Below are 27,437 nucleotides of genomic sequence, written 5' to 3' on the forward strand. Positions count from 1 at the left end.
ATCTCCATTTCCTTGGAGACTGATTGAGAGCCTGTTCCTTTCTTCACATGACAGGCCCCTTTTCCACTTCTCTGGCTCGGTGTACAGTGTTCTAGCAACATGGCTCACTGTGGTTTTGGTGTTTTTTCACCTCTCCACTCAGAGCTTCCTTCCATTTCAAGCTTTTCTTTCTTCTTTGCTCCTAACCGTCCACTCCCTGGACTTGATGACACATCACCTATGCTTTTAACACATGTGCTTAGTACCACAGCTCCCTTGCCCATTTCTAAGTCTTGTGACTGTACATTTACCACAGCAGATTCCATTCTCCATGTAACTGCAACAGCATCTTCGTACCTCTGTTTCTGTTCTGTGGGTTTGTCCCATTTTTCTGCGCTGTCTCCTTTTTCTCCTCACCATGCTTGTCCAGTAAGTGCTTGTGTTTTCTTCATATAAAATTCATTAAGCTCCCATTACATCCCCTCTCTGCTGCAATCTTTGACACATCCAGTCTGCTCCCCCCTCCAGTCCTTTTTCCTTCCCACACACTCAGCTCTGTCTGCTTTCCCCACCCCACTTCTCCAGTTGAATATACATTCTGGTAAATTCTTAAGTCAATGTCTTGTCACCCATTTCTTACACAACCCCGGCAGTAATTTTATGTCTTTATTCATTTATCTGAAGAAACTTGCAATTCAATGCACACTTCAGAGTATTCATCTTTGGGCATGTTAATGGTTGAGGTGTTTACATCACAGAATCACAGAATCGACTGGGTTGGAAAAGACCTCAGAGATCATCCAGTCCAACCTGTGGCACTAAGTGCCATGTCCAGTCTCAGTTTAAAAAGCTCCAGGGATGGTGAGTCCTGAACACGATACTCCAGGTGTGGTCTCCCCAATGCAGAGCACAGAGGAAGGATCACTGCCCTTGTCCTGCTGACCACGCTATTTTGGATACAGGAGAGGATACCATTGGCCTTCTTGGCCACCTGGGCACACTGGTGGCTCATGTTGAGCTTCCTGTCCTTTAGCACCCCCAGGTCCCTTTCTGCCCAACTGCTCTCCAGCCACTCTGTGCCCAGCTGGAGCGCTGCAGGGGGTTGTTGTGGCCAAAGTGCAGGACCCACCACTTGACCTTGTTGAACTTCATCCCATTGGGATCAGCCCATTTTTCCAGTCTATCCAGATCCCTGCAGAGCCCTCCTGCCTTCCAGCAGGTCCACACTCCCTCCCGACTTGGTGTCAGCAGCAAATTTGCTGATGATGGTCTCAATCCCTCATCTAAATCATCAATAAAGATGTTAAACAGGACTGGACCCAACACTGACCCCTGGGGGACACCACTAGTGACTGGCATGCTTTTTTCTCTTTTTTTTCCCTGGAATTAGAGAATTTGTAGAGCTGTCTGTAGCTCCTGGATGCTGCTCAGGTCAGTTAGAGCCCGGCTGCAGGACATCTCTGTGCCTGTCCGGCTGCTGGGATGCACTGTGTGTGTCAAACCCGCTGCAGCCTTGCGGGTCGCAGGCACGTGCAGAGTAAAGCAGACAGCTCTGGGTACGGTGACCTTCCTGAACATCTCCAGATCTTGCCGGGAAAATCGGGCTTCCCCAGTAATCTACTGCACCAGTCTGCACACTCACAGTCCGTTCAGTGCATTGGGGTCACATCAGGCTGCAATCCCCATCGGCTCCTACATCATGGGCTGTATAGTGTGTATACAAATTTTGTCCGGGATCTAGAGCCAACCTACGGGATATTTCCAACCCAAACAGCGTCACTTTGATTGTATCATTCACTCGGTCATTCTGCCAGCGGTGACCAAACTGGTGACCTCCATGCGAGGTCGTTTTCCTCCGTTTTGCTGCCTGTACGTGCTCCCATGGTTGTCTCTGCCCCCCAGGTGCACCTTTGTGAAGCCGATGGCCTGCTGGAATTCCTGGGGGTCTCGTCTACAGAATTCACTCACCAGCCAGTGCTCGTAGCAGTGAAAATGCTGAGATCAGATGTCAACAAAACAGCCAGGTAAACATGTCTGCAATGCCAACCGCCTGAGAAGGAAAGCGAATGCTCTCCAAGCAACAGTTCCACATGGGTTCACCCTGGCAACTTCTGTAGGAGGGTGTCATGTGTCTCTGTATGTTCTATGTGTTCTTGTAAAGAACAGGACACATACAGGGAGTTGGGGATAGGAATAGATGTAGTATCAAACTGAAATGCTGTATGAATCCTGTTTGCTGGGGAAGGAATCGATGTTGAACGAGCTTTCGCTCTCACTTTGTGCGGATTTCTGAATGTCTCTGAGTAGGGATTTCCTTACATGCTACTTCTGCTTCCCTTAGACGAAAGAATAGTTTAGGATTCAAACCTGTTTTCTGTTTCACAAGAAATGATTTCCTGAAGGAGATCAAGATCATGTCCCGGCTGAAGAACCCAAATATCATCCGGCTCCTGGGGGTGTGTGTGCGCGATGACCCGCTGTGCATGATAACGGAGTACATGGAGAACGGAGACCTCAACCAGTTCCTGTCGCAGAGAGAGATCTACAGCAAGTTCGCCATTTCAAACAATATTCCCTGCGTCAGGTAAGAGGAGCTGCCCGTATTTGGGACTAATCAGGAATACAGAGCTACCAGTTTAAGCTGCTGTGACCTTCCTCCAGCCCGGCTGTTGTCACAGCACGTCTGTGGACACGACTCCTGCTTTGTTGTGGCTGTGACCTGTTCTGGTCACGATGACCATCTTAGATGTATCGTTTACTGATGTGACTCTGGTTACATTAGTGGGTTTGCATCAAATATTAATATGGGAAGGCAGTTGAATTACAGCAAGAATTTTGGGATGAAAATCAAGAAGGTCTCTCAGGCTTTCAAGATGGTTCATATGTTCTCTGGATGTCTGAAAAATATTACAAGAGGAGTTGAGTGTGGAGCTTCACTGAGGAAAGATTTCATCACCCAACAGAAGGAGAATATTTGGCCAGGAAAATCCATTTTCTGTCAGCAGTGGCACTTACCCCCCTCCTCTACGGAAGGATTAAATCTGACATAAAAACCTCTCTACAGTGCAGAAATCCTTTCCTCAGAGGAGAGTTGTGTGTAGGACTAAGGTATTCTGCTCAATGAAAAAACCTGCACTGATCAGACATGGCTGCATTGCTTGGCCTTTGGCACGTACCCTCGCAAAGGATTACATTTATTTATAGGTTAAGAGCAAGGCTGTTAGGCAGAGTGAGTTCTCAGGACATGCGTTAGTGCCAGGCTTGGGTTAATGGTTGGACTCAATGATCTTGAGGGTCTTTTCCAACCAAAATGATTCTGTGATCATGAATTGCATTTCATTATTGTAATTTAGATAACATGGTGGTGCTTTTCTCATTGCCACCAGAACACAAAGAGAGGCAGACTAAGGCTTTATTTTTCCGAGCTTTATCAGAGAGATACCGTGAACAGTATTAGATTTGTTGTGACAAATACTTGGTTGTGTGAAGTGTTGAGCGCGCACCGTGAGAATCAAGCCGAGCATCACAGAGTAACGGTGTGTGAAGGATGCTGAACGTCAGCTGGTCCAAATTCTGCCTATCGTGCAAGTTTGTTAAGGTTTTAATTTTGCTAATCAATGAATTAATATTACATCAAATGGAAAATGCATCTGTTTATATTTTCAGTAACATTAAACATTAAAAAATAAGCTGTCTTTAATGTTAAGTGGCATTTTAATGTAATCATGCAGTAGCGACAGTGGTTGAAATACCAGGCTAAGCAGGTTGAGATATGAGATTCTGAGATTGTACAGCTTGATTTTTCATGTCTCTCTGCAAAAAGTTGGTGCTTTGATGCATAAACTCTGTGAAAATCTTGAGATTGACGCCTGATATTAAAAATCTAAAGGATGTCAAACTCTAAGGGCCCTGAATTTCAGGGCCAGCTTGTCTGTTCTTGCTTAATGAGCTCAGGAGCTTGGCTTAGCCTGGCAGGTGGGGTGTTAGTGCCATGAAACTACAGTTTAGTTTCACTGTTCTGGCAGAAAATAAAATGATATATCACTGTAACATGTCAAATACGAGAGGGTTGAGTGTGGGGAGCTCTACTCATTTTTTAAATTGTTTTCTTTTAATGCAGCTACTCTAACCTGCTGTACATGGCCACCCAGATCGCCTCTGGAATGAAGTATTTAGCGTCTCTGAATTTCGTGCACAGAGATCTGGCAACTCGCAACTGCCTGGTGGGGAACAACTACACCATCAAGATTGCGGATTTTGGCATGAGCAGGAACCTTTACAGCGGGGATTATTACCGCATCCAGGGGAGAGCAGTGCTGCCCATACGCTGGATGGCCTGGGAGAGCATCCTCCTGGTAGGGACTGCACAAAACCTCCTGTTTCACTGTGCCCCTGAAACACTAACACATGTACGTGTATCAGTTCTCATAGCATCAAAACGCACGCTACGGGTGGCCCCAGGTGAGATGTCCCTTAGGTCACATTTAGTGTAACTCAGATCCTGGAAAATTGAGCGAGTCCTCGCACATACAGCAGAGATCCTCTGGGGTATGATTTCTGTTCTGTGCCTGGCATTCAGGATTCCCGCTGGAGTTGGAAGGAAATTGCCTTTCTGGGCTTATTTCCCCAGCTGTGAAGCTGAGAGGGGCAGGGACAAAATTTCATGAGTTTCAAGTGGCAAGTCTGGTTTTGAGGTTGAGGTTTTGTTTGTGTTTAAGGGTCCTGCTGTCTCCCCTTAGGAGGTTGTTCAACAGCCCAAACACATCCAGTCTGGAGGCAGTTGCTTAATATTTAACCCAATATCTCTTTCTTGAACCCAAGATCATCCAGTTATACTTTCTTATAACACCCCCTCTGAGTACCCAGAAAAATTGTCATTATCTCTGCTATAAAAGCTAATAGGCCTACACTTTTCTAAATTCACCCTATTTTCCTGGTTCCAGCTGCATCTAAACCATAAATCACCCCCATCCATCTTCCTTGTGTGAACATCTTCCAAACACTGAGAGGCTGCTGGGGTTGCCACATAAGCCTGAGCAACCTGGGTCTTGAATGTTTTCTGCCCACACAGCCCTCCAGCCCCCGATCGTTTCCTGTTATTTTCTGAACAATCTTCAGTTTCCTTTTATTTCTTCAGAAACACATTGTTCCCAACACGGCCAGTTTGGGCATATTTTTCGAAGACAGAAAACAGGGATGGTTAGCAGACTGTCACCGACTTCTTACATGTGCAAAGATTGAAATTATCATGGTCTTTCTCTAAGTGTCTGGAGTCTGCTTTGGCTCTGCCGGCACCCCGAGGGCTTCGCATCCTCTTCAAAGGCTTTTCTGTGCTGCCCTGCTGGGTTTTGGGTGGAGGTAGGCAGCAGCTACCACCCCTGCCACAGCCCGTTTTCCTATGGCTGCAGACAAATAACAGGCTTCTCAGGAGCAACAGAAATCTCTGGTTTTCTCTGAGACGTGCTCCTTGTTTCCAGAGCTTTGCCACAGTGAAGGCTGCCCCTTCTTAGAGCTGTCCCTTGGGTCCCACAGAGGTGCTGCTCCTGCTCCACAACGCAGCAGTGTCCTACCTTGGTTCCTTTGTGTGGGTGACCTGCTCTGCTGTCTCTTTTGGAACGTGGTTTCCAACATCCCTTCTGTTCACAGGGCAAGTTCACCACAGCCAGCGACGTCTGGGCGTTTGGGGTCACCCTGTGGGAGATGTTCATCCTTTGTAAGGAGCAGCCCTACAGCCTCCTCTCCGATGAGCAGGTCATCGAGAACACCGGAGAGTTCTTCCGCAGCCAGGGCCGGCAGGTAAGAGCAAACGTGGCCGTTCCTCCCATCGCTGACCTGCTCACATCCCAGGGGTCTCCACAGGATTGTTCTGCTGGCCCTGAGCCATCTGCAGAATCCTTTGCTTCTGTTACTCGTATTTTCTAGTGATTCCTGCCTCTTCTCCTTCCTCCAGGCTCATTCACTCCTTTCCTCTCTTGGAGTCCCACTGGAAGAGCCCTTTGGCCTTGCCCAGTGCTTCTTCCCTATGAGCTGCTTCTGTTTGACCTGCCCTTGATGCACTGTCCTCCTTAGCTTTTCTGGGCTCTCCTACACCATCCCTTGGCTCTTTTCCTTTGTCAGATCTCTCTCCCACTGAAAGGCGAGGAAGCACTTACTGGGGTGGGGAGGGAGGAGTTTTTAGTGCCCAGGGGTTAAATACCCTCTGTATTATATCCATGTAGGCTGAGAAGCCTTTGGCCATCTCTAGCTGCTGAAGGGTTTTTCTGTCACTGTCCTCTCTTAGTGACTCCCCAACAGGACAGTAACTCCCCTGCTGGTACCTTCAATATGCTCCAGTAGACACCAGTGATGGTGCTGGTGTGTTATGGTGTGAATTGTGGGGTTGTCGTATGCGGGAACAGGAGCTGGACTCGATCCTTGTGGGTCCCCTCCAACACAGGACATTCTATGATTCCAAGCTAAATAGAGCAGGACAATCCAGCCCCTCAGTTCTGAGCATCACTGTGCCCCAAAAAGTGCAGTGACAATTGTTTGTTCTCCCAAAATTCACCTTTTAGCATCAAACAAGATAAAGGATTAAGGGGAGTAAAATAATGGGAGGCTTTATTCAGTGTCTCCTGCATACTAATGTGGAGAGCCTAAAAGATGTGTGTTGAAATGAGAGGGGAAAAGAAAAATACTGCCAAGCTGTGCTTTAGATTAAGCTCTAAAAGGTGTTTTTTCTGTTTCTGCTAACAAGCCGTCACGATGCTTACAAAGCTTCATGGGTTGTCTGCGGTGAGTGAAAGTATTTGGATTTTATTGTGGTAAATTTGGTTTGTGTTTTGCTGTCACTTGAAAGACGGATCTCTGAGGCATTCATGTTTCCTGGGGGACAAAGGACTGTTTTGTGACCAGCTCATCAAACAAGTTGGCAAAGCATCCACAGTGCCATGGGAGATGGTGTCAGAGCTCCATCCAGACTTCACTGCCAGATTCACGCTTAATGGATCTCAAACACTGCATGATGCTGCCTTGTAAACCCGGAATGGAGCTGTTGGTGTTCATTTACTAAAGGTTCCGTTCTCTGGTGAAAAACCCACTGAAATAGCTGTTTTTCTTCCTTTCAGATCTATCTCTCCCAGACTCCTCTGTGTCCTAACCCTGTGTTTGACCTGATGCTGAAATGCTGGAGCAGGGATATCAAAGATCGTCCCACTTTTGACATGATTCACCACTTCCTGCTGGAACAAATGGAATCAAACATTTGACTCCAGTGGAAAAAAGAGCTGAACTGTTGAGAACAGAGTGACTTTGGTGTGTCCTTGCCTGTACCTCACGGGAAGACGGTCGGGCCACCTTGCTCTCCTCCCTTGACTGTTCCGTATTTAAGTTGAGATGTCCATGGCAGCTGCTCATTCTATTGGCCATGGTCTGACACGCAGGACCAGAGGATCTCATTTGGTTGAAAAATCATCTCCTCTTCTGAATCATTTCCTGGGAATACTGTGAGAGGGGTTTTAGTAGATACCCACACACCTTTGGGCGAAATGAATAAGTAAAACTTTCTGAGGGACTTTCTGAGAGGCTCTCTCCGGGGTGGAACAGAAGGCACCATCGGTGAGAGCGCTACCACTCACAAACAGATGTCTAGAAGTAGAGACTTCAGTCTTCTAAAACTATTCCATTAAGTCAAATGGAAGTCTTGTGCACATTAGCGAGTGTTTCTGTACGCTCTTGCTACAGATGATATGTATAGTGAGCGACTAGAGACGCGTAGAGCTAGAGAGCGGTTTAACGGACTTGAGGACTGACGGAGCTGGATTTAGCAACCCTTTGGAAGTGACGCTACCAGGGTCTGCAGAGGATGCTGATACACGAGTCCAAGATCATGTTCTTTTTTCCTGTGGTTGTTAAGCACTGCTTTTGTTCTATATGTGCATTTTCCCCACACTGGATTTTTTTTTTCTAGAAAAAGATATTTTGAGAATGAATGTTAAAGGCCATAGGAAGGTCGCTGAGGTAGATGATCTTCTTTTGACCTACAAATTAAGGCTAGGGTAGGGAGTTTGTATTGAAAAGTAGCTGATACTGTACTACTGTCACTATGTAGATTTATTAGCCTAATGAACTTGTAGCCACAATGGACTGATGTGCAATTAATCCTGTATAAGTACCCATTAATATGAGATCTCTAAGTCAGTGCTGTTACACGTGCAGAGGGAACGTAGACGGGGTGAAGCGGAGAGGCTGAGAGCGGAACCCGCTGTGTCACTTGTCGCAGGTCCCGCCAGAGGACCAGCAGCAGTGCGGCTCGTCCCCGGCACACGTGTGTGCGCTCACGCTCGGACACGATTCTCACCCCAGCGGCTCCTCAGGTCTGCAGCGGGGTCGGCACTGGTGGGCGGGCAGATTGCGCTTCGGCCCAGGCTCCTTTTTTGCCGCGATCAAATCTGGCGTCGGGAGGTGGGTCTGACGCGTCCCCTTGGGTTGGGTTTGTGGTTTGGTTTTGGATGCTCCCCACACAACACAAGACAATTCACTCATTGAGCTTGGGGTTGGGTTTTGTTTGTCATGTCACAAACGGCTCATTCTCTGGAGGGTTTTAGAGGGCTCTGAAATCCATTTGGAGTGAGTTAGAGAATTCAGCTCGTTTCTACAATGAATCCACTGTGGATTTACCAGGTGCCTGGGGGAATACTCTGCTATTCCCTCTCTAATAATTTAGCAAGATACTTAGGACCAAACCAAATATTTCATAAGCTGGGAGAAGATGAAAGCTCAGCACTTGCCTTTTTTTGTTAGACAGCATCCAGCATAGCTTACATTTCCAGTAACGATTATAAAGATAATTTTTATCTTGGCCCCAAGCGCAGTGTGAACAGCTGTCTGTGCTGCGAGCTCTGTACGAGGGCACTGCTGAGAGAGGGGATGTCGGAACAGTTTTAATACGAGGACAATTAGGTTGAAAGGAGGAAAACCACCTGATTCTGAATTGGCAGGTGTCAGGATGATGTGGCTGTGTCTGCTCCCCAGACAGAACAAGCTCCATGGTGAAGGTTCAGCTCGCTCGGCAGCGCTGAATGTCCAGGTTGTCCCGCTGCAGACCCCACGGGGGGTTCCCCCAATGTGTGTTGGTGTCTCCATCCGAGCTGCTCCCCTGAGCCCCCTCTACGTGACAGGGAGCTGGAGGGGCTGAGTCATCTCCCTGCGAGAGCCACACGGGCTCATGTGCATCTCACCCCAAATAGGTGTATTTTTCTCCCTCAAGGGGCCTGGGCTGAGCTGCCCTGAGCCTGGAGCTGGTGACAGGGCTTGGTGACAAGCCACCCGTTCCTTGTGTTGCTGGAGTGTTTCTGTCCTGTCCCAGAAAATGAACCCGAGTCGTACACAGCTGTGTGCATGGTCTGGAGTGTAGAGATACCAGAGCGCTGTAACATCACCGGGATGGGCTTTGTATTTCTGCTGTGTCAGGACGGGCTGTTCCTCCATTGACATGTTGACATGCAAAGTTTCTCTCATATCAATAAATTCTAATGATAACCTTGACGGAAGTGAATTTCTACTCTTTTTTTACCCGCGTGTCTGCACTGAGGACGGATATGTTTAGTCTGGTTATTCAGTAGCTCTTTGAGTGTGTGACCCCCAGGTTTGGAAGGAGCAGCCCGTGGCCATTTAAAGGAGTGAACTTTGAGGGGAGTTTCTGAACATGCTGGGAACGCACTGGTCCAAGGAGGGTGATGGGAGCTGGAACAGCCTGGGATGGTTTTTTGGTGCTGTCAATACAGTGCTGCATTTCAGTAAGCGATTCTTTTTCATGTTCATATTAAAGATCTAAACTGGGAGGGACCTTTGTAGGTCTCTAATCCAATTGTCCACTAAAAAACAAGTGAACTTCAAAATGCTCTCCAGGGTGCTCTGGGTGTTCCCCAGCTGAGCTTTGAAGGTCTCCAAGAATGGGGATGTCATGAAGGCTGAGCCTCTCCCATTGGGGAGAATGGTCTCCTTGTGCCCAGCAGAGCTTCCTCGTGCTGTATCTTGTGCCTGTCACCTCTTGGTCCCCCACGCAGCTGACACGAGCCGTCCTGCACCTCCGACATGAGACATCGTGCACTTCAGAGCCCCCCCTGCAGACCCAGGACCCCCTTAGAGCTCAGCTCACATTCATAAAGGCTGGAAATTCCAGGTCTCCCCAAGAGTTCAGGCACCAAGGGCAGGAGTCAAAGCAGCATTTTTATCTCCTTTTGGGTGGAGAACAGGCACCTGAAGAGCTGAGAACAACCCTCAAATACTCTGATTTCTGGTTAGTAACTTTGAAACCTTAAAATGATGGTGCCAGTGACATGTCTGAGCCCTTCGAGGCCTCAGAGGGACCTTGGCAGCGAACCAGGCCTGGTGCTGGTATTGTGGCGGGTGACGTGATGCTGGTGCTGACAGATGTGACTTGGGGACAGACTGACCGCAGGGGCCTGTGTCCTGGGCCTCCAGCCGCTGCACACAAGACAACGTGACCATATGGTTTTGGAAATGGGAACAACCTTTATCCTGTGTGAAGCGAGGCAGGGAAGGGTTGTGTCCTCAAACAGCCGGGCAAGGAGGAGCAGGGGGAGGAGGGCTGAGGGTTCCACCGCAGCATGGTGAGTTCCCAAAGCTCTGCATGGGGGTTCCTGGGCAGAAACCCGTGTCCGTGTGTCTGCACCAGCGCTGGCCGGGCCGTGTGAGCTGCACCAGTGACGGGGCAGCAGGGCCGGGCTCTCCTGGGTTGTGTGTGTTGGACATGAACCGCAGCTTTGAACATGTCTTTGTGCTGGGGCTGCCTCCGAGGAACATCTGGTGCTGCTGTCCCAAGGGCTACGAGCCCTTCCAAAAGCTCTAAAATCTCTGTGCTCATCCAGAATTTCCAGGTGGGGGAAGAAAAAGCTGCGTCCGAAAAACCTGCAGCTGGAGCCGCTGTTGGTACTGACATCGCCCCGGCAGCGTCACAGAGGTTTCCCGGGTGACGGCACCGCACCGCAGCTCCGTCCTGCCACACCAGCACCGGAGCGGCCATGGCCGGGCCCAGGGAAAACCGCTTCTTCCCTCCCAACCCCTACTACATCCCCGGGTGAGTTCTGACGTTCATCCGAAACCTCTGTTCGTTTCCAATGCAAATAGCTCCGGTTGGGCTCATGTAGTATTTATGATTCAGGATATTTTTGTTTTCTTGAAGACACTATTAAACATCCCATGTAACAGTGCTCCAAAGGAGACAGGGCTCCAGGATGAGAAGTGCCACCTTATAACAGGGTGTAATTAAAGACCATGCCATAGCGTGTTGAGGCCAAGTCAACATAGTTGGTTTTTTCCTCCTTTTTTGAATTTGTTTTAAGCTACCGAATGTTACCTGGGCTGCTGTGCAGGGTTTGGTTTCCAGTCATAACTTTTGCATCAAGGATGTTTGAAGATCTCCTTTGAATAAATACTTGCATAGACATGACACGCTCTAGTCAAATGGGTTGGAGCAGAGTCCTGCTGCCAGATCTGAGCTCTTTGAAGGTGCCAGTGGCTCTGGGGGTGCTGGGGTTCTAGTTGATACATAGTTAGATTTCTTTTTCTTTCCAAAATTCTACTCTAAAGGCTTGAAAAGAAGAAACCAAGATCTCATGGGTATTAAATTATTGGTTAAAAGGTAAGACACATAAGTGGAGAGGTTTAGCAGTGAAGAAGTTTTGTGTGGCATCCCCTGGTGACCTGTGCTGGGAGATGCGGCCCAGGACCCGTGTGAACGGGCTGGAAAACCAGCTGCTGTTGGTACAAAATCACTGGGATGAGTCTGGTGACTCCGAAGGGCGTCAGGACCATGTCTCAGGGGCTGGTGTCAGGACCATGTCCCAGGGGATTTTTCCATTACTGATCTCTGTGTCTTCCAAACTGTGGTGTCTGGACGATGTGACGTGTTACTCCCTGTTGCTGTCACCCTGTCAAAGCCATTTGCTGACAGCGGCTTGGGAAAGACGAGTAAGGGCAAGGAGGGAGCTGCGGCTGGGCCTGCCCCTCCAAAACCTCAAAACCTTCCCTTGCTCCCTCCTGCCTGCAGACAAACCCCAAAGCAGCAGCTTTGAACCCCAATACTGACCCAGCAGCTGGGGCCGCTCCTCTCTAGGCTGCTGCTAAAGGCAGGAGGGGGAACCAAATTCTGCTGCTGCATTTTGCGATGGTAGTGTCAGAGGAAGCCCCTGCAGGTGCTGAGGTGCTTTGCATCTGCTTTGGGTGGCTGAGAGCGAGGAGGAGCTGCCTGGAGGGCGTCACTGGAGCCCGGGCTCTGCATCCCAGCTGGGCGCCCCGAGGAGGAGGAAGATACCATGTCACAGCATCTCGTGTGTCCCATATCTGGCCGTGCTGGTGAACCCGTGAAAATGAGGGAATCGAAGTGGGTTGTTGTCACTCGGGTTGGGCAATGGTCCTGGCCAGGGCTTTGAAAATGCCACCAGAGTGCTCAAGAGCTTTGGGAAACCAAATCCAATGTGTGGGGTGGTTTGGGAAGGACTTGGTGTGCGGAGAAGGGGCAATTCCCTGCCTGCCCCATCCTGGCTTGGGAAGGGCACAGAGCCCAGCAAGGACGGGCCCAGGGCCAAGGCTTTCCCTGGAGACCAGGGAGGCTGAGCAGGTTTGGTGACGTGGGCTGGGGAGTGGCGATGGAGACGTGGCTGAGTAAGGGAAAAGTGAAATGGGGCTGAGCCTTGGGAAAGCAGGTTCCTCGCTGCTCGCCAGCCAGGTTTGAGATCAGCAGCTGCAGTGGCTCGGGGTGAGCTACAGAAACAGGGGATCTCCCTGGTTTCTTAATCAAAATACCGAGCAGGTGATGATCAAACAACCCAACTGAGACTGGTCTCTTCACCGCTTGTAATTCACTGTGACAGATCCCGGTGCCATAAACCCAGACTGACCAGCCCGAGCTCCTTGGATTGCCTTGCTTTTAATTGCTTTCAAATTGAATCCGTTCTCAGCCCTACCATTATTTTGTTCATGATCAAAATCCCTCTGGCCATCCTGTAATTATTCGGGCTATGTCGTTTGTGCTCTTGCTGAGCTTTATCGTCCTGGCGCAGCTTCCCCGTGTTGCAAGACTCATTGAGAACCCACGGGGATGAGCCACCGAGCTCCTCCGGCAGCTGCTGCTGAGAGATCCCGCATGCAAAGTGGGAAAACCTGCCAAGTGTAAATGCACTGCTCTGCTCACTGTTGTTTAAAGCATTTGGAAGGGAAAGTACTTACTCATCATCTTATGATCCTCATGCATCATCCACCTCTGTCCCCAGACACGCAGTGGGATCATTGATTGAATATTTCTGTCCATACATTGTAACTGGCAGCTCTACCTTCTTTCTTCGGTAGTAGAATAACATCATCTTTGATACTGGGAATAGCTGAAGTTTCTGATCTGTACTGTTGGACTTGGGAGCAGAGCTGGAGCTCCAGCACCCGCCGTACCCTGAGCCACTGAATTCAAACCGTGTGTCCCATGTCATGGGGAGCGGAGAAGCAGCGTGTGGCTGCACAAAGGTCCCGAAAAATCAAGTGATGTTTGTTACTGGGGCTGCGCAGCCACTGGGTGGGTTGGTGAGCCTGTTCCCCTCCTTGCTATGAGGTTCAGAGCAGGGAGCTTTGGAGGGCACAAGCAAGCGACTGTTTGGATTTTTGAGTTTCAATATTGACCTGGGAAACTCTCAGTAACTCACAGAATCACAGAATCCCAGAATGTCAGGGATCAGAAGGGCCCTGGAAAGCTCATCCAGTGCAATCCCCCCATGGAGCAGGAACACCCAGATGAGGTTACACAGGAAGGTGTCCAGGCGGGTTGGAATGTCTGCACAGAAGGAGACTCCACAACCCCCCTGGGCAGCCTGGGCCAGGCTCTGACACCCTCACCAGGAAGAAGTTGCTTCTCATCTCTAAGTGGAACCTCCTGTGTTCCAGTTTGCACCCATTGCCCCTTGTCCTGTCACTGGTTGTCACCAGAAGAGCCTGGCTCCATCCTCCTGACACTCCCCCTTTCCATATTGATCCCCAGGAATGAGTCCCCCCTCAGTGTCCTCTTGTCCAGCTCCAGAGCCCCAGCTCCCTCAGCCTTTCCTCACACGGGAGATGCTCCACTCCCTTCAGCATCAACTCACTGTGGTTTAGAACAGAGAGATTGCAAAATTTGCAACGGAGGCATGTTTAACTGGAAATACCATTTTAACCGGGGGGCTGCCGAGGTCAGCGCTGTCAGAGCGACCGCAGCCCACCCTCTGCTCTCACTGCCAGTTTTCCCATCCACAGGTGCTGCTTCGGCCGCACTCCCTGACCTCACTCCTTGTTCCTTCAAGAACCAAAGCACAAGTGTGTACTTACACATGTCTGTAAATCCATGAGCCAGTGTTCATGCTGACATGTCAAAACAGGCATGTGCAAACAAGGACACCCCCCTGGCTCCATGTGTAACCACACGCGTCTTCCCGCTGCTCCCCCCACGCTGCCGCTCCAGCGGCACAAACTCCTTCCCCAAGCCCATGTACTGCTACCCCACGGCCTTCCCACTGTGCAAAAGCTCTGAAGCAGGTTGTCCTACCAGTGCCACCTCAGTGACGCTCCTCTTTGGTTTCCTCCTCAGCTATGACGGCTTCATCCCTCAGTACAACTACCAGTTTGGAGAGACCTTTGGCAAAACCACCCACCGTCTGCTGACAGACCCCACTGTCGCGAAGAGCCCTCGGCCCTTGCTGGCACCGCTGCACAAGCCCAAGTTCATCGAGGACTTCAGCGGGACCACGCACGGTGACCAGGGGTATCTCCCGGGGCGTCCAGGTGAGCAGGCTCGTCCCTTCGCCAGAACGGGCTCTGCTAGCGAGCACAGGGTTAATTATGAGCAGCAGGGGCTGTGCCCATCCTTGATAGGCTCTGGGGTGAAATGGGGTATTTTCCATGGAGAGATCATAGTGTTGAGGTAGGAAGATGCGCACCTGGTGTGGGGCTGGAGCACTCGGCCTCAGCTAATGAGCACAGGGCATCTCAAATAGATGTCTGGTGGAGTGGGAAGGAGAGTTTTAGTTCCCATGTTACCATCAGTTAAATGAAGATAGATAGATAGATAGATAGATAGATAGATAGATAGATAGATAGATAGATGGATGGATGGTTTTATGGCATATTATGATCTCACTCCCCAATTCTTCCATATTCCTGTCGTGGTTTAACCACAGCTGGCAACTAAGCACCACACAGCCACTCATTCACTCCTGATGAGAGGAGAGAATCAGAAGGGTAAAAGCGAGAAAACCCGTGGGTTGAGATAAAACCAATTTAATAATTACAATATAGTAATAATAAATTGTAATGCAAAGGAAAATAACAAAAAGAGAGAAATAAAACCCAAGGAAGACAAGTGATGTGAATGGAGGCAATTGCTCACCACCAAGCAACTGATGCCCAGCCAGTCCCTGAGCAGTGGCCTCCCCACACCAGCCTCTCCCCCGGTTTTATTGCTGAGTACGATGCCGTGTGGTGTGGAATGTCCCTTTGGTCAGCTGGGCTCAGCTGTCCCTCTGTGTCCCCTCACAACTCTTGTGCACCCCCAACCTGCTGGCTGGGGGGTCTGTGTGAGGAGCACAAAGCCCTTGACCCTGCAAGTGCTGCTCACCAGGAACTGGAACAGTTCACACTGGGAATTTTTGCTGTGTAGCTCCTTGCAAACCTTTGGCCTTTCTGTCCATCCCAGCTCTGTTCTCCAGAATCCAGCTCTCCACCGCACACGTGGTGTTGACAGCTTTCATTCCACGGACACTTACATTTGCATTTCCTTGGAATCAAGTGTGGTTTGGATGGACCGAACCAACCGGTTGACCTAGTTGCTCTCATTATCCCGTCCTCATTCTTGTTCTCTTCTCAACAACCTTTACGTCACGTTTGCTCCTCCTTGGTGAGATACCCAAGAACTTGGGCCGTGCTGGTAACTCCTCATCAGCAGCTCCTGCAGCCGAGCTGTTGGTGGGCAAACCCTGAAACACTTCATTGCAAATGGTGAACGTGGGCTAAAACCATGGAGATATTTACTCAAACACACGGTGCCCTCCTGGCTTTTAATTTAGTGTCTGACTGTGCAACCTTTTGGAATCAATAAGTTTGCAAAACTCAGGGTCATAAAAAAGAGCTCATATGGATTTCTCAAGTACAGAAGAACTACATTTTTCCTTTTCCTTTGGCTTGCAGGATAAAAAGAGTAGATGCAATATTTTCATTAATGATAAAGGAAATATTTAGTACAAAGCGGCTTTAAAATTTGCATGCTGGATTGAAAAATCACTTTCATCAAGTTATTTGTCTTTATCAACTGCTGTTCGGGTTAGCAAGAAAATAATACAGTTAAATACAGTGTTAGGGAATAGACTGCCTTAGCTTATTGAATATATATACTTATTGAATATTAAAATATATAGAGTTACCAAATATATATTATGTAAGTCATATTTATAAGTAAATTATAATTACTTTGCAATTACTATATATATAAAGTATATATACTTTATAATACAATTACAAGCAGATTGTAAACCCAAATGCCCATCAAAGTCTGACACCCTTCTGAGAAGGGTTCGATTTTCCTCTGCACTGTTTGGGCCAGGACAGGTAGTTGTTCCAGGACTTTCCGCGACAGGAATGTCCGTGAGACGCGAGGAGGTCGGGGAAGGCGGTAACGACTAGAGGGCTGGAAAAGAAATGACCTATGAGAACAAAAATGGAAGGAATTTGGTTTGTTTAAAAGGGACAAGACTGACATAGTAACGGTTTTCCAATACGGAAAAGATGGTTGCGTGGTGTCAGATTGTTCTCCGTAAGCACCGGAGAGGAACCGGCTTTGTTCCCGCATTACACTGGGGATCTGGGGGTGTCAGGGGCGCCGGGGCAGCCGTGGGACCCACGTCACAGGGTGTTTTTAAGGGACAGTCAAATAGAAGTTGCCAAGCGTGCTGTCCCTGCGGAGTCTCAAGCCGCGGGGCTGTCCCTAGTTCAGAGGAGATATTTAGCACTCGCTGGCCATGAGGGATTTATGTCTCAGCCGGTGTCACAGCAAACCCTTTCCTCAATGAGCACCAGCAGAGCCAGAGCAAGAATTCCTTGGTGGACACGGGAGGGTCTGTGTTCGGGTTGTGCTGACGCAGCCGCGTGGAGAAAAGGATATGTGGTTTGTTTGTTTGTTTTCCCTTAATCTTTATAGCTTGGCTGATGCTATTTTACAGTTCAGGCATCACTTAAATTTTAACTTATGGAACCTATCTTTGTGCAGTTTTTCTGTGCAGGCCGGTTTGTTGGACGGGGCTGATGGCGCTTGTACCCCATGGGATGTCATTGACCCCCAAGCTCCTTTTCTCCACTCCAGGGGCACATGTGGGGGCCGAGGTCCAGCGCGATGGGAATCCCTCATCCTTCCCCTTAACTCAGTGTCTAATCCCACAGGGTACTTTCCCTATGAGAAAGCCGGGGCTGCAACAAGCTTTCCCGAACCAGTCCTTGGGCCAAAACCTCTTCCAGTGCTGGCAGACGATGACCTGACGATGGCGAGCGTGGATCCCATGTCCCGTCACTACCCCGGCGAGTACGTCCTGAGGGCACGGATGCCACACGGGTACCCACGGAAGATTTCGTGCCATCCCGCCACTGAGAGACGAGAGTGGAAATTGCCTGAGCTAATCCCGGCTGTCAGACAGGAAAAAATGCACAATATCAGCCAGCTGAGCGGCGCCTTGGTGGAAAGCAAACCGGTAAGTGGTTTTGGGTGGAAAACGTGTGTTAAGGGAAGCGGCTGTGGAGGGATGGGGTTTGGGGACTGGTGGGCTTGGGAAGGATCTCCTTGGTCTGTGAGTGTGAAGAGGGAACCTCATACGGGCAAGGATGGAAAAGTTTAGAGTGTTGTGCAGAGAAACATCAAATACACAAATGTTTCTAGCAGTGGCAAATCTACCGCATCTTCAGAAATTGTTGTAACCTTTAATCGCTTGTTGTAATCTTTAATTACTTTTCTGAAGCAAAAAGACTTCTCGTTTGGTTGAGTTTCAGCTCCAAATCCCAGACGTTAGATTTCGTGTTGTGCTGTGCAGTCAGGGTTGTGTTTCCTTGGGTGAGCAGGGAGCTCTGCCTTCTTCCTCCTCTTCCTCCTCTTCCTCCTCTTCCTCCTCTTCCTCCTCTTCCTCCTCTTCCTCCTCTTCCTCCTCTTCCTCCTCTTCCTCCTCTTCCTCCTCTTCCTCCTCTTCCTCCTCTTCCTCCTCTTCCTCCTCTTCCTCCTCTTCCTCCTCTTCCTCCTCTTCCTCCTCTTCCTCCTCTTCCTCCTCTTCCTCCTCTTCCTCCTCTTCCTCCTCTTCCTCCTCTTCCTCCTCTTCCTCCTCTTCCTCCTCTTCCTCCTCTTCCTCCTCTTCCTCCTCTTCCTCCTCTTCCTCCTCTTCCTCCTCTTCCTCCTCTTCCTCCTCTTCCCAAAAGGAGAACACCTGGCACCTTTAGTTGTGTTCTGGGTTTCTGACCCCTCAGCCGCTCCCACTGCTCACCTGAATTTCCCACCGTCATTGTCCATCCCTGGAACACGAGGGTTTGGGTTTCCCTGCGGACCCGGGTGCTGTTTTGCTCAGCACCAGCGTGTTTGAGCCCATTGCTGCCCCTGGAGCCCAAGGCAGCGTTTGTCACGTCGCAGTGGCCGGGGCTCTGCAAATCCCCTGAAGGCAGAGATTAGAGATTTGACGCATGGAGTCAAAAGCTGGCTGGGATATAAATCCCCAAGAAGGGGCATTGCCGCTCCTTGCTCTGAGAAACAGATCTGCAAAGGAGCTCAGCGCCCAGAGCTCCCCTTGTTCTCCCTGGGGATTTCTGCAGAATCTCGACATACAAGGAGGTTGTCTAATAATATGACTTTACCAGAAATTCTTAAAGTAGATCTTAGTGCAAATCCAGGAAGAAATGGAAATGGCAGTTGCCATTCAGAGTTTCTGGCAGTGATTTAAGTAATGAATTGAGTGGAAAGAGATGAACTGAAGGGAATGGCCTCGAGTGGCGCCAGGGAGGGTTCAGATTGGATATAAGGAAAAATTTGTCCCCAGAAAGGGCTGTAAAGCCCTGGAACAGGCTGCCCAGGGCAGTGCTGGAGTCACCATCCCTGGAGGTGCTTAAAAGATTTATAGACGAGGTTCTTAGGGACATGGTTTGGTGCTAGAGTTGGGTTATGGTTGAACTCAATGATCTTAAGGGTCTCTTCCAACCAACATGACTCTGTGATTCTGTGAAGGAGGAATCGGGTTCTACTGGTGCTTATTTAATTTCTGCTTTTATTTCGAGCCTGTACAAATGGAAGGAGAGGCTGAGACTGCGGACGCGCAGCGAGCTTTTCGGTTACCAAGACTGGATGTACCACGTGTGATCCAACAGAAAGTCATTCCAGGTAAAACAGAGGGAGGTCGGTCCCCGTGTGAGTCCTGCTCAGAAGAGACCATGTCACCCTCCTCCCACTGGGGACATCGCAGAGACATCGGCTGGTTGTTCCAGCTCGTTTGATCACTTTGGGATGGAAAATGCTGCCTCTTCTTCCCATGCACGGGTGTTTCTTTGGGATGGGTTTTAGACTTTATATAGTTTGTTATATTTAGTGAAAGTTTGGTGGATGGGCAGAGCAAATGAGAAAGAAACGGACACCTGGTTGTTTAGTCCCTGAAGGCGTATTAAACCGGCAGAGAACAGGACAGAGCTGTTGGCTTAAACACTATAAGAAAATCCAGTGTTTCTGCTATACCTCATGGAGATCAAACAGCAGTTCAACCCACTGAGTTTTCCTCGGGAATCATAAAAAAGACTCAGAAAAGATACTTCCCATGTAAGAGTGAGTTTTACAATTTAAATGGATGAGTTTTTCCTTCCTATACTCTGCTAAGATTTTATATTTATCCCAGCCTCTTCCAATTCCAAAGTGGTTGGGCCTTATACAATATGTATGTTCTCTCTTGTCTTCATCCGAAGGGTACGCTGGGTTCATCCCCCGCTACCTCTGGGTTTATGGCACGAACTACGTCCAGGCTGTGAAGGAAGCCATGGATGAATTTGACCGATTTCAGGTAAATTATACCCACAAATCTTATTTCAAGAATATAACGATGGTATTGATTCACCTGCAACACCAAAAGTGGTTTAATTTACAGTAGTAGTATTAGAACTGAGGTTATAAGTACAAGCAAAATAAAATGCTATTAGGTAACATGTTGAAAAAATCATGAGCAATTAAATCCTGCAACTTGTTTCCTTGGGACATTAAGGGAGGATAAATGAGTTCTTAAAAGGATTAAGCAAATCTATAGAGGGTTGGTTCATGGGTGGCTGTTAAAAACGTTGCTCTGAGTGCAGAAACTCAGGATGCAACTATCTGCGCTTCCTTTATGCAACACATCTTTACCTGGGTGGCTGTGGTGGCTTCCTGGGCTGCTTGGGTGGATATTTCTCCCTTTTAATTGGTTGTAAGGCTTTTTCCTTTACTAACATAATTTGTCTTAAAAGGGTCTAGGTCTTCCTCCTCCTCCTTTTGGGAAGGATGCAGAAATATCCCTACTGAAAAACTGTTTTGTGCCCTTGCTGTAAGATCTGTATAATGCCATATAATCCTCCTACATGGGAAAATGAGGTCCCTCCCCATGTCGTTTGCATTCAAGCTACGCGTTTCTTGCCGCTGCCAGGATGGAGCGCGCTGCCCGCGGCAGCCGTCCCGCTGGGCCGGTGGGGGCTCATCAGCGCCCTGAGAGCTGGTTACGACATTTGCAGCCCTTTCTGGTCACCAGGATTCACTGCGGTGCCTTCGCCGCAGAGAACCTGGGTCTGATGTAGAGAAAATGCAAGACTGAGGATCCCCAGGTCAGGGAAACTGCGCTGGGAAGAAATGACTCAGCAGCGCTGGCAGCGTGATGCTCCGGCTGGGATGTTTCCCTGTGCCGGCTGCCTTATCCTCTCCTTCTGCCGTTAATAGGAATTGAAATGAAGCAAAAGGAACAAAAACCAGGCGTTAGCAAACCTGTTTGCAAAGCCTCTCTGCCCCTGATTTCTTAAGAAATGTCTGCCATGCAGTACGTGAGCAAGGGAGGTGTTTCTCCATCGCAGGATTCAGCAGAATCCAGGCTGGCTGCAGTGCATCAGGAACAGCAGGAATATAAGAACGCTAAGAAAAAATACAACTCACAACACATTTCTATCTAAGATGGCTTCTGACTTGAAGCCACTAATCTTCTGCCCTAAATCTCCGTTGCCGTAGGTTACATTACTGGGATGTGCCATGGATCGCTGCTTACGGCCGCGTCAGGCTAAATAATGCAATCCTCTCGCTCCAGCGCCGCGCTGGAGGGATTGCAGCGGTTTGCTCGGCTCTGTGAACCCCATCCCTTTGCTGCTGAGGAGGGTGACACAGATTTAGGGTCGCCCTGAGGGGTTTTGTTGCGTGCAGACGTGCAGGGTCCATCCTGCAGCACAACCCGTACCTGGGGCTGAGCTCGGGGTCAGGGACAGACCCTGGAGGTGATTTACGCTCTCCCTAAGCCTTCCTCTTCCTCCCAGCCTGGGAATTACTGGCTAATCACTGTTGGTGGCACTTGTGGAAAAATAAAACCAGTTAAAGGGGTCACACCAAATCGCAGATGTGCAGAGTCACAGCGCCGGAGCAGACGAGGACAGACCCAATGCCAGCAGATACCACTGGGTCACAGGGTACCAAACGTAGGAGCACGAGGCATTCAGGACTTGCAGATGCCCAAAGGTGATGGATGCTGTGGAGATCCTGAGGAGCACAGCAGGGCCAGGAGCTGCTTGGGGGTCCGAGCTGTCAGGGCGGCTGCAACACCCAGTGAGAGAAGAACTCACCAAATGGGAAGAGGGAAGCTGCAATGTAGCTTCTGATTAGAAGAAAACAACTAGAAAGAGAATTGTTTTACACTGGCTTAGATATTTCCCTTAATGCATGTGGAGTCTCCTCCTCTGCAGACATTCCAACCCGCCTGGACACCTTCCTGTGTAACCTCATCTGGGTGTTCCTGCTCCATGGGGGGATTGCACTGGATGAGCTTTCCAGGTCCCTTCAACCCCTGACATTCTGGGACTCTGTGACTTGGGTAACAATAATATGGTTTAAAATGAACTTTACTGAGTTGCTGGTTTGTTTGTTTTCTAGTTTTTGCAGAGAAACCCACCTTCCAGCTTTGGCAAGAGGTTTCCCCAAACATACTGGCCTAACAACAAGATTTACACCGATGCTGGACTGATACCTTTCTACAGCGGCTTTGTACCAGGTATGTTCATCAGCTGAGTGAAAATGAAAGTCACTAATACTAATTACTGTTATTAAGTAGCACTCTCATTAGCTGTAGCGACCAGTTACTGAAATGTTCCACATGGGTGCCAAGGTGCTGGGGTTGTGCCATCCACTGAGTTATTTGCAGGAGAGCTCATTTCCCAGCCTGGGCTGTGCAGAATGTGCCTCTGGTTTCCAGCTGAAGCAGAGGACGATCAGGAACACCCCACTTGTTACACGGGTGCAGTACAATTTCTTCCTCAGGAAAGTTATTCTGGTCTAAAAAGCTTAAAGTCCGATAAAAAAGCAAAAGGGAGATGATACAAAGGGGTTGAGAAAGCACAAAAAAGCAGGGAAATGGTGTGTGTTACTCCTTGATCCTTGTTAGATATTGGTGTTGCCTAAAACAGGGCTGAAAAAAAGTCATTTTGTGTATGTTAAGGGCTTCTCACGCAGAGCATGAAGGTATCAGGCTAAAATTTCAACAAATCAGCAATTAATATTGCTGTCTTTGGGCACAGCAGAGTCAAAAGGCCACAACTCAGTAACGCAGGATGGGGAAACATGGAGGTAAACTGGAAAAAAACAAATGCCTTGTACTTAATGTGATAAAGAGGAGGAAAATGGTGTCAAAATGTGGCAGAAATGAATGCAGAGAGTGAGAAAACAGCTCTCCTGGCAGCGATAGGAGTTGGAACTGAGATTGTGTCTGAGCTTAGAGGGGAGAAGGCTGAGCCCAGGGAACGCGGCTTTAGCAAGACTTGAAACCAGGTTTGACATGGGGCTGGTCAGCAAGAGTGCAAAAGACAGAAATCAACTGCTAATAGTGTTACCTCACGCTTTGAAAATCGGTTGTCATCATTTCACCTACAAGTGTTCTCTGTAGGTCTGGAACCAGCTGCCTGTTTCTGTAGACAGACCAGCGTCCCCGCCCCAGGAGCCACCGCAGCCCTTGCAATTTTAACTGCTCCAACTGCTTTGATTCTGGAAGGAGAATTATTTTTAAGACAGAAAAAAATCAGCCCCCCAAATCAGTTATAGTCTAGAACACCAAACAGAGTTTCTTCAGCAGGGAAGCAGCCTGTTATCTCCTGTCCAGCTATTTAGCGTGACAGGTTTGTCACTTAAGTAACACTGAACATATTGTTTCCACAGTAAAAATTTGCTAATACAGGGATTTAATGAGATAAAAGTGTATTGATTTGGTATGAGGTGTTCAGCTCACTTCCAAAGCAGAGAGGCTGCAGTAACACCTAATTAGTTTAGGTTTTAAATCTCTATATGCTGATTTTAAGGCTGGACACACGGGAGCTCTCTGGTGTCACTTGTCCTCAGCAGCCGGCGCAGCAGCTTGTCACAGCTGTCCCCAGGGCTCCTGTGACAGCCCACAGCTACCTGCTGGGTTTGAGTGGCTGCAGAGATCAGCCCACCTTGTCCTCCCCCAAAACACCCACCTGTGACACAGGCACCTTCCCTGCGCAGGCTGCCAGGGCAACCTACAGCTTAGAGACACCTAAAGCTGAACCTACAGCACTGCTCAGCTCCCACCCTGCGCAGCCTGTAACAGGAATCCCCAGCCAGGTACCTAAATTTAGACACAGCTTAGAGCTGAATTCCACCCTCTATGTGAAGTGTGTGTGTCATTCCCCCCCCGCCACTACCCTTGATTGTAAAGCCAGTTTCTTCCATTCCCGCAGCCCTGGAGCAAAGATGCCACCACAGCCAGTGACAGGATCAACGGGCGTCCACCTCAAGGCAGGGAGAGAAGCCTGGTTGCCTTGGGCGAGCGGCAGGACTCACCAAGTCTGTATTTTTCTTTTCCAGAGCTGCGCAACACCTACGCGCTGACTTTTAATAACAGCACCCGAAAAGCTTACGGAAAGGAAAAAAGGAGACGAGCTGGTGCACTGTGAAAAATGCTTTAATGGTGCCTGTACAGCAGCTGAAGTGACTTGGAAACAGGAAGAGGAACACAAACACAGACAGAAGTTTTGAATGAAAGAGTTCATACAGCTTTAAACAAAATTTACAGGTGTTAACTGCATAGCTTTTACTCTGCCTCGGCCTCCTCCTCCTCCTCAAACTCCCCCTCCTCTTCAGCTGTGGCGTCCTGGTACTGCTGGTACTCAGACACCAGGTCATTCATGTTGCTCTCAGCCTCTGTGAACTCCATCTCGTCCATGCCCTCACCCGTGTACCAGTGCAGAAAAGCCTTTCGGCGGAACATGGCCGTGAACTGCTCAGAAATGCGTTTGAACAGCTCCTGGATGGCTGTGCTGTTACCAATGAAGGTGGCAGACATTTTCAGGCCACGAGGTGGAATGTCACAGACCGCTGTTTTAACGTTATTAGGAATCCACTCAACAAAATAGCTGCTGTTTTTGTTCTGAACGTTGAGCATTTGCTCATCGACCTCTTTCATCGACATACGGCCCCTAAAAACAGCAGCTACGGTCAGATAGCGGCCGTGACGCGGGTCACACGCTGCCATCATGTTCTTTGCATCGAACATCTGCTGGGTTAGCTCTGGCACGGTTAAAGCACGATACTGCTGGCTCCCACGGCTTGTGAGCGGGGCAAAACCAGGCATGAAAAAGTGCAAACGGGGAAAGGGAACCATGTTCACTGCCAGCTTCCGCAGGTCAGCGTTGAGCTGGCCTGGGAACCGCAGGCAGGTGGTCACACCGCTCATGGTTGCCGACACTAAATGGTTCAGATCACCGTATGTTGGAGTAGTTAACTTCAGTGTTCTGAAGCATATGTCGTAGAGGGCTTCGTTATCAATACAGTATGTTTCATCTGTGTTTTCCACAAGCTGGTGCACCGAGAGTGTGGCATTGTAGGGCTCTACTACAGTATCTGATACTTTAGGGGAGGGTACAACACTGAAAGTATTCATAATTCGGTCTGGGTACTCCTCACGAATTTTGCTGATGAGCAGGGTACCCATGCCAGAGCCTGTACCACCACCAAGAGAGTGAGTAAGCTGAAAGCCCTGGAGACAATCACAGCTTTCTGCCTCCTTTCTTACAACATCTAACACAGAATCAACTAATTCAGCACCTTCTGTATAATGGCCCTTTGCCCAGTTGTTTCCTGCTCCGCTTTGACCTGGAAGAGAGCCATTGTCGTATTAGATTACGGTCACTGCTTCCTGCTTGCAAGCAAAGCTTAGAAGCATAAGCATACATGAGAAACCCCACCAACGCTTTCATTTTATCAAGCGCAAAGCTGTGGTTTCACACAAGCACCTCTGAAATGGCTCGGAAAATACACAGAATACAGTCATCATTAATGGTACAGCAGCCATTTAATCTCTGCTGGTAGCATGAAGGAGATTAATTAGAATCGGAAGAGCAACGACCTCTCAGACCTGCTCTCCCAGCAGCTGCCACCACGCACCATCCCGCACACCCCCGGTTATTTCACGCCCGTCAAGAAGCTCCGGGATTAACCCCCCTGGCGGAGCATGTGCGGCGGTGCCCGCAGTGCGGCCCGGCCCTGCCCACCCCACCCCGGCTCCCGGCGCGTCCCTCCCCCGCTCCCGGCGCCACTCACCGAACACGAAGTTGTCAGGCCTGAAGATCTGGCCGAAGGGCCCGGAGCGCACCGAGTCCATGGTGCCGGGTTCCAAGTCCACCAGGACGGCGCGGGGCACGTATTTGCCACCTGCAAGACAGGGAGGAGCCGTCGCTGCGGCGCCGGGGGGCGCGGAGGGGGCGGGCGGCGCGCCGGGCCCTACCTGTGGCCTCGTTGTAGTACACGTTGATGCGCTCCAGCTGCAGGTCGCTGTCGCCGTGGTAGGTACCGGTTGGGTCGATGCCATGTTCGTCGCTGATCACCTCCCAAAACTGCGGCAGAAAATCGCGTCAGGGGCGGCGGGGCCGGGCGCGCCCCCACCGCTCTCATCTCCTCCCCCGCCGCCCCCTGCCCACCGCCCGCACCTTGGCCCCGATCTGGTTTCCGCATTGCCCGGCCTGCAGGTGCACAATCTCCCTCATGATGGCGGCGGCTCAGGTCGCTGTCAGCCAACGCCACTCTTCCCCCAACCGACTCTGACTGCGAGAGGCAACGGCCAAGCCTTATATAGCAGCGGAATGCGCGCGCAGCCTTCGTTTCCCCTCCCGGGCGGCCATTCGCAGTATCTATTGGCGACCCATAACGAGGCTCTACAAATGAGGAAATCTGGTTGGTCGGAGCGCTGTCATTCAAATCATCGGCTCCTCTTTGCCTCGCCCACCTGTCAGTTGATTTTACTGTTAGGCAACCGGGGCCCAACGAATGCCCGCCCTACTGGCTCGGGACACTCCCGATTGGCTTAATTGAATGATTGATGTCGAGCGTGATTGGCTGCCGGCCCCAGAGATGAGCTAACGTCATTTGATTGGGTGAAAACAAAGTGTCCTAGTAACCGTCGCAATGACTCCGCAGCGGGCGCTGGGCGGTGGCTCGCGCAGCCGCCTATTCCCGAAGCCGTGTGCGCACTTTGCGCAGCGTAGGCGGCAGCTCCTCCTTACTGCGGGAGAGGGGAGGGGGCCGGTTTCCGGGGAAACCTGACCGGGCCATTTCTCCCGCGGGTTCCCAAGCATCCCCCTGCCTCTCCGCTCCTCCGGGAGGGCCTCTCCCCGCAGTCCCCGCCGCCACCCCTTTCCCCCGCCCGCCGTTGGCCCCGGGGCGCTGCAGCGGCACCGTGGGGGCAGGGAGCGCGTCTGCGCATGCGCGGGCTGCGGCGCCTTTCTAGCACTTTCTGGCGCGCAGCCGCCCGAGGCGGCGGGGCCGGGCGGCCGTTGCCGTTGCTATGGAAACCTCGCGGCGCGGCGGGCGGCGGGAAGGGGTCAGGCCGGGGCAGGGCCGGCGAGGGGCGGCTGTCTTGAGGGACTGGTGGTCCAAGGGAGCCATTTAGTGGCAGCTCCTTTGCGGGGGGCCCTGCGCTGCCAGGGGAGTGGTGATGTGAGGTGGTGTCCATCCTAGGCGAGCCTGTGTGAGGGAGTGTCCCCGAGTCTCTCCTGCGTTGGGCAGAGCAGTGTCTACACGGTGACACCTCAGTCCTGGGCTGGATGTGCATGTTGCAGCCCTACCATGAGACAGCCAAGCATCCCAAGCTGGATAAATGTCTCCCTCCCTTACCTTTCCTCTGTCTCTTGTTTTGCCATGCTGTTCACCTTCT

The 27,437-nt window shown here is 50.1% G+C and overlaps 3 protein-coding genes across 11 annotated transcripts in view; 2 read left to right on the top strand and 1 right to left on the bottom strand.

Annotated features, from left to right (window-relative positions):
• Positions 1-9,504, top strand: part of LOC309447431 (discoidin domain-containing receptor 2-like) — a 58,266-nt gene extending 48,762 nt beyond the window's left edge. For all 9 annotated transcript variants that reach the window (XM_082068016.1, XM_082068021.1, XM_082068017.1 and 6 more), the window contains 5 exons: positions 1,882-2,003; positions 2,366-2,563; positions 4,100-4,334; positions 5,626-5,775; positions 7,086-9,504. In XM_082068016.1, the coding sequence (XP_081924142.1) occupies positions 1,882-2,003; positions 2,366-2,563; positions 4,100-4,334; positions 5,626-5,775; positions 7,086-7,226 (846 nt within the window). In that variant the 3' untranslated portion in view covers positions 7,227-9,504. The remainder of the gene's footprint in view (positions 1-1,881; positions 2,004-2,365; positions 2,564-4,099; positions 4,335-5,625; positions 5,776-7,085) is intronic.
• A 1,499-nt stretch (positions 9,505-11,003) lies between these two features.
• CIMIP2A (ciliary microtubule inner protein 2A) lies at positions 11,004-24,183 on the top strand (the record flags this gene model as incomplete). The annotated part of the gene is made up of 7 exons (XM_082067633.1): positions 11,004-11,059; positions 14,588-14,781; positions 17,428-17,732; positions 19,291-19,393; positions 19,966-20,060; positions 22,151-22,268; positions 24,095-24,183. 7 exons carry the CDS (start codon positions 11,004-11,006, stop codon positions 24,181-24,183), a joined length of 960 nt encoding a protein of 319 aa, XP_081923759.1.
• On the bottom strand, positions 24,174-26,369 carry TUBB4B (tubulin beta 4B class IVb). The gene is made up of 4 exons (XM_082068082.1): positions 26,215-26,369; positions 26,013-26,121; positions 25,829-25,939; positions 24,174-25,381 (listed from the first exon to the last, which is right to left on the bottom strand). Exons 1-4 carry the CDS (start codon positions 26,269-26,271, stop codon positions 24,321-24,323), a joined length of 1,338 nt encoding a protein of 445 aa, XP_081924208.1. The 5' UTR covers positions 26,272-26,369; the 3' UTR covers positions 24,174-24,320.
• Between the last annotated feature and the right edge of the window lie 1,068 nt (positions 26,370-27,437).

Source organism: Streptopelia decaocto, assembly GCF_964273445.1.
Source record: "Streptopelia decaocto genome assembly, chromosome: 17".
Classification (NCBI taxonomy): Eukaryota; Metazoa; Chordata; class Aves; order Columbiformes; family Columbidae; genus Streptopelia; species Streptopelia decaocto.

Bases quoted from the DNA above. Each gene is read 5' to 3' on its own strand.
- TUBB4B (XM_082068082.1), bottom strand. From the start codon at position 26,271: ATGAGGGAGATTGTGCACCTGCAGGCCGGGCAATGCGGAAACCAGATC. The intron at 25,940-26,012 runs GTAGGGCCCGGC...CCTGTCTTGCAG, and splicing joins GTACTACAACGAGGCCACAG to GTGGCAAATACGTGCCCCGC. The intron at 25,382-25,828 runs GTGAGTGGCGCC...GCTCTCTTCCAG, and splicing joins GCCTGACAACTTCGTGTTCG to GTCAAAGCGGAGCAGGAAAC.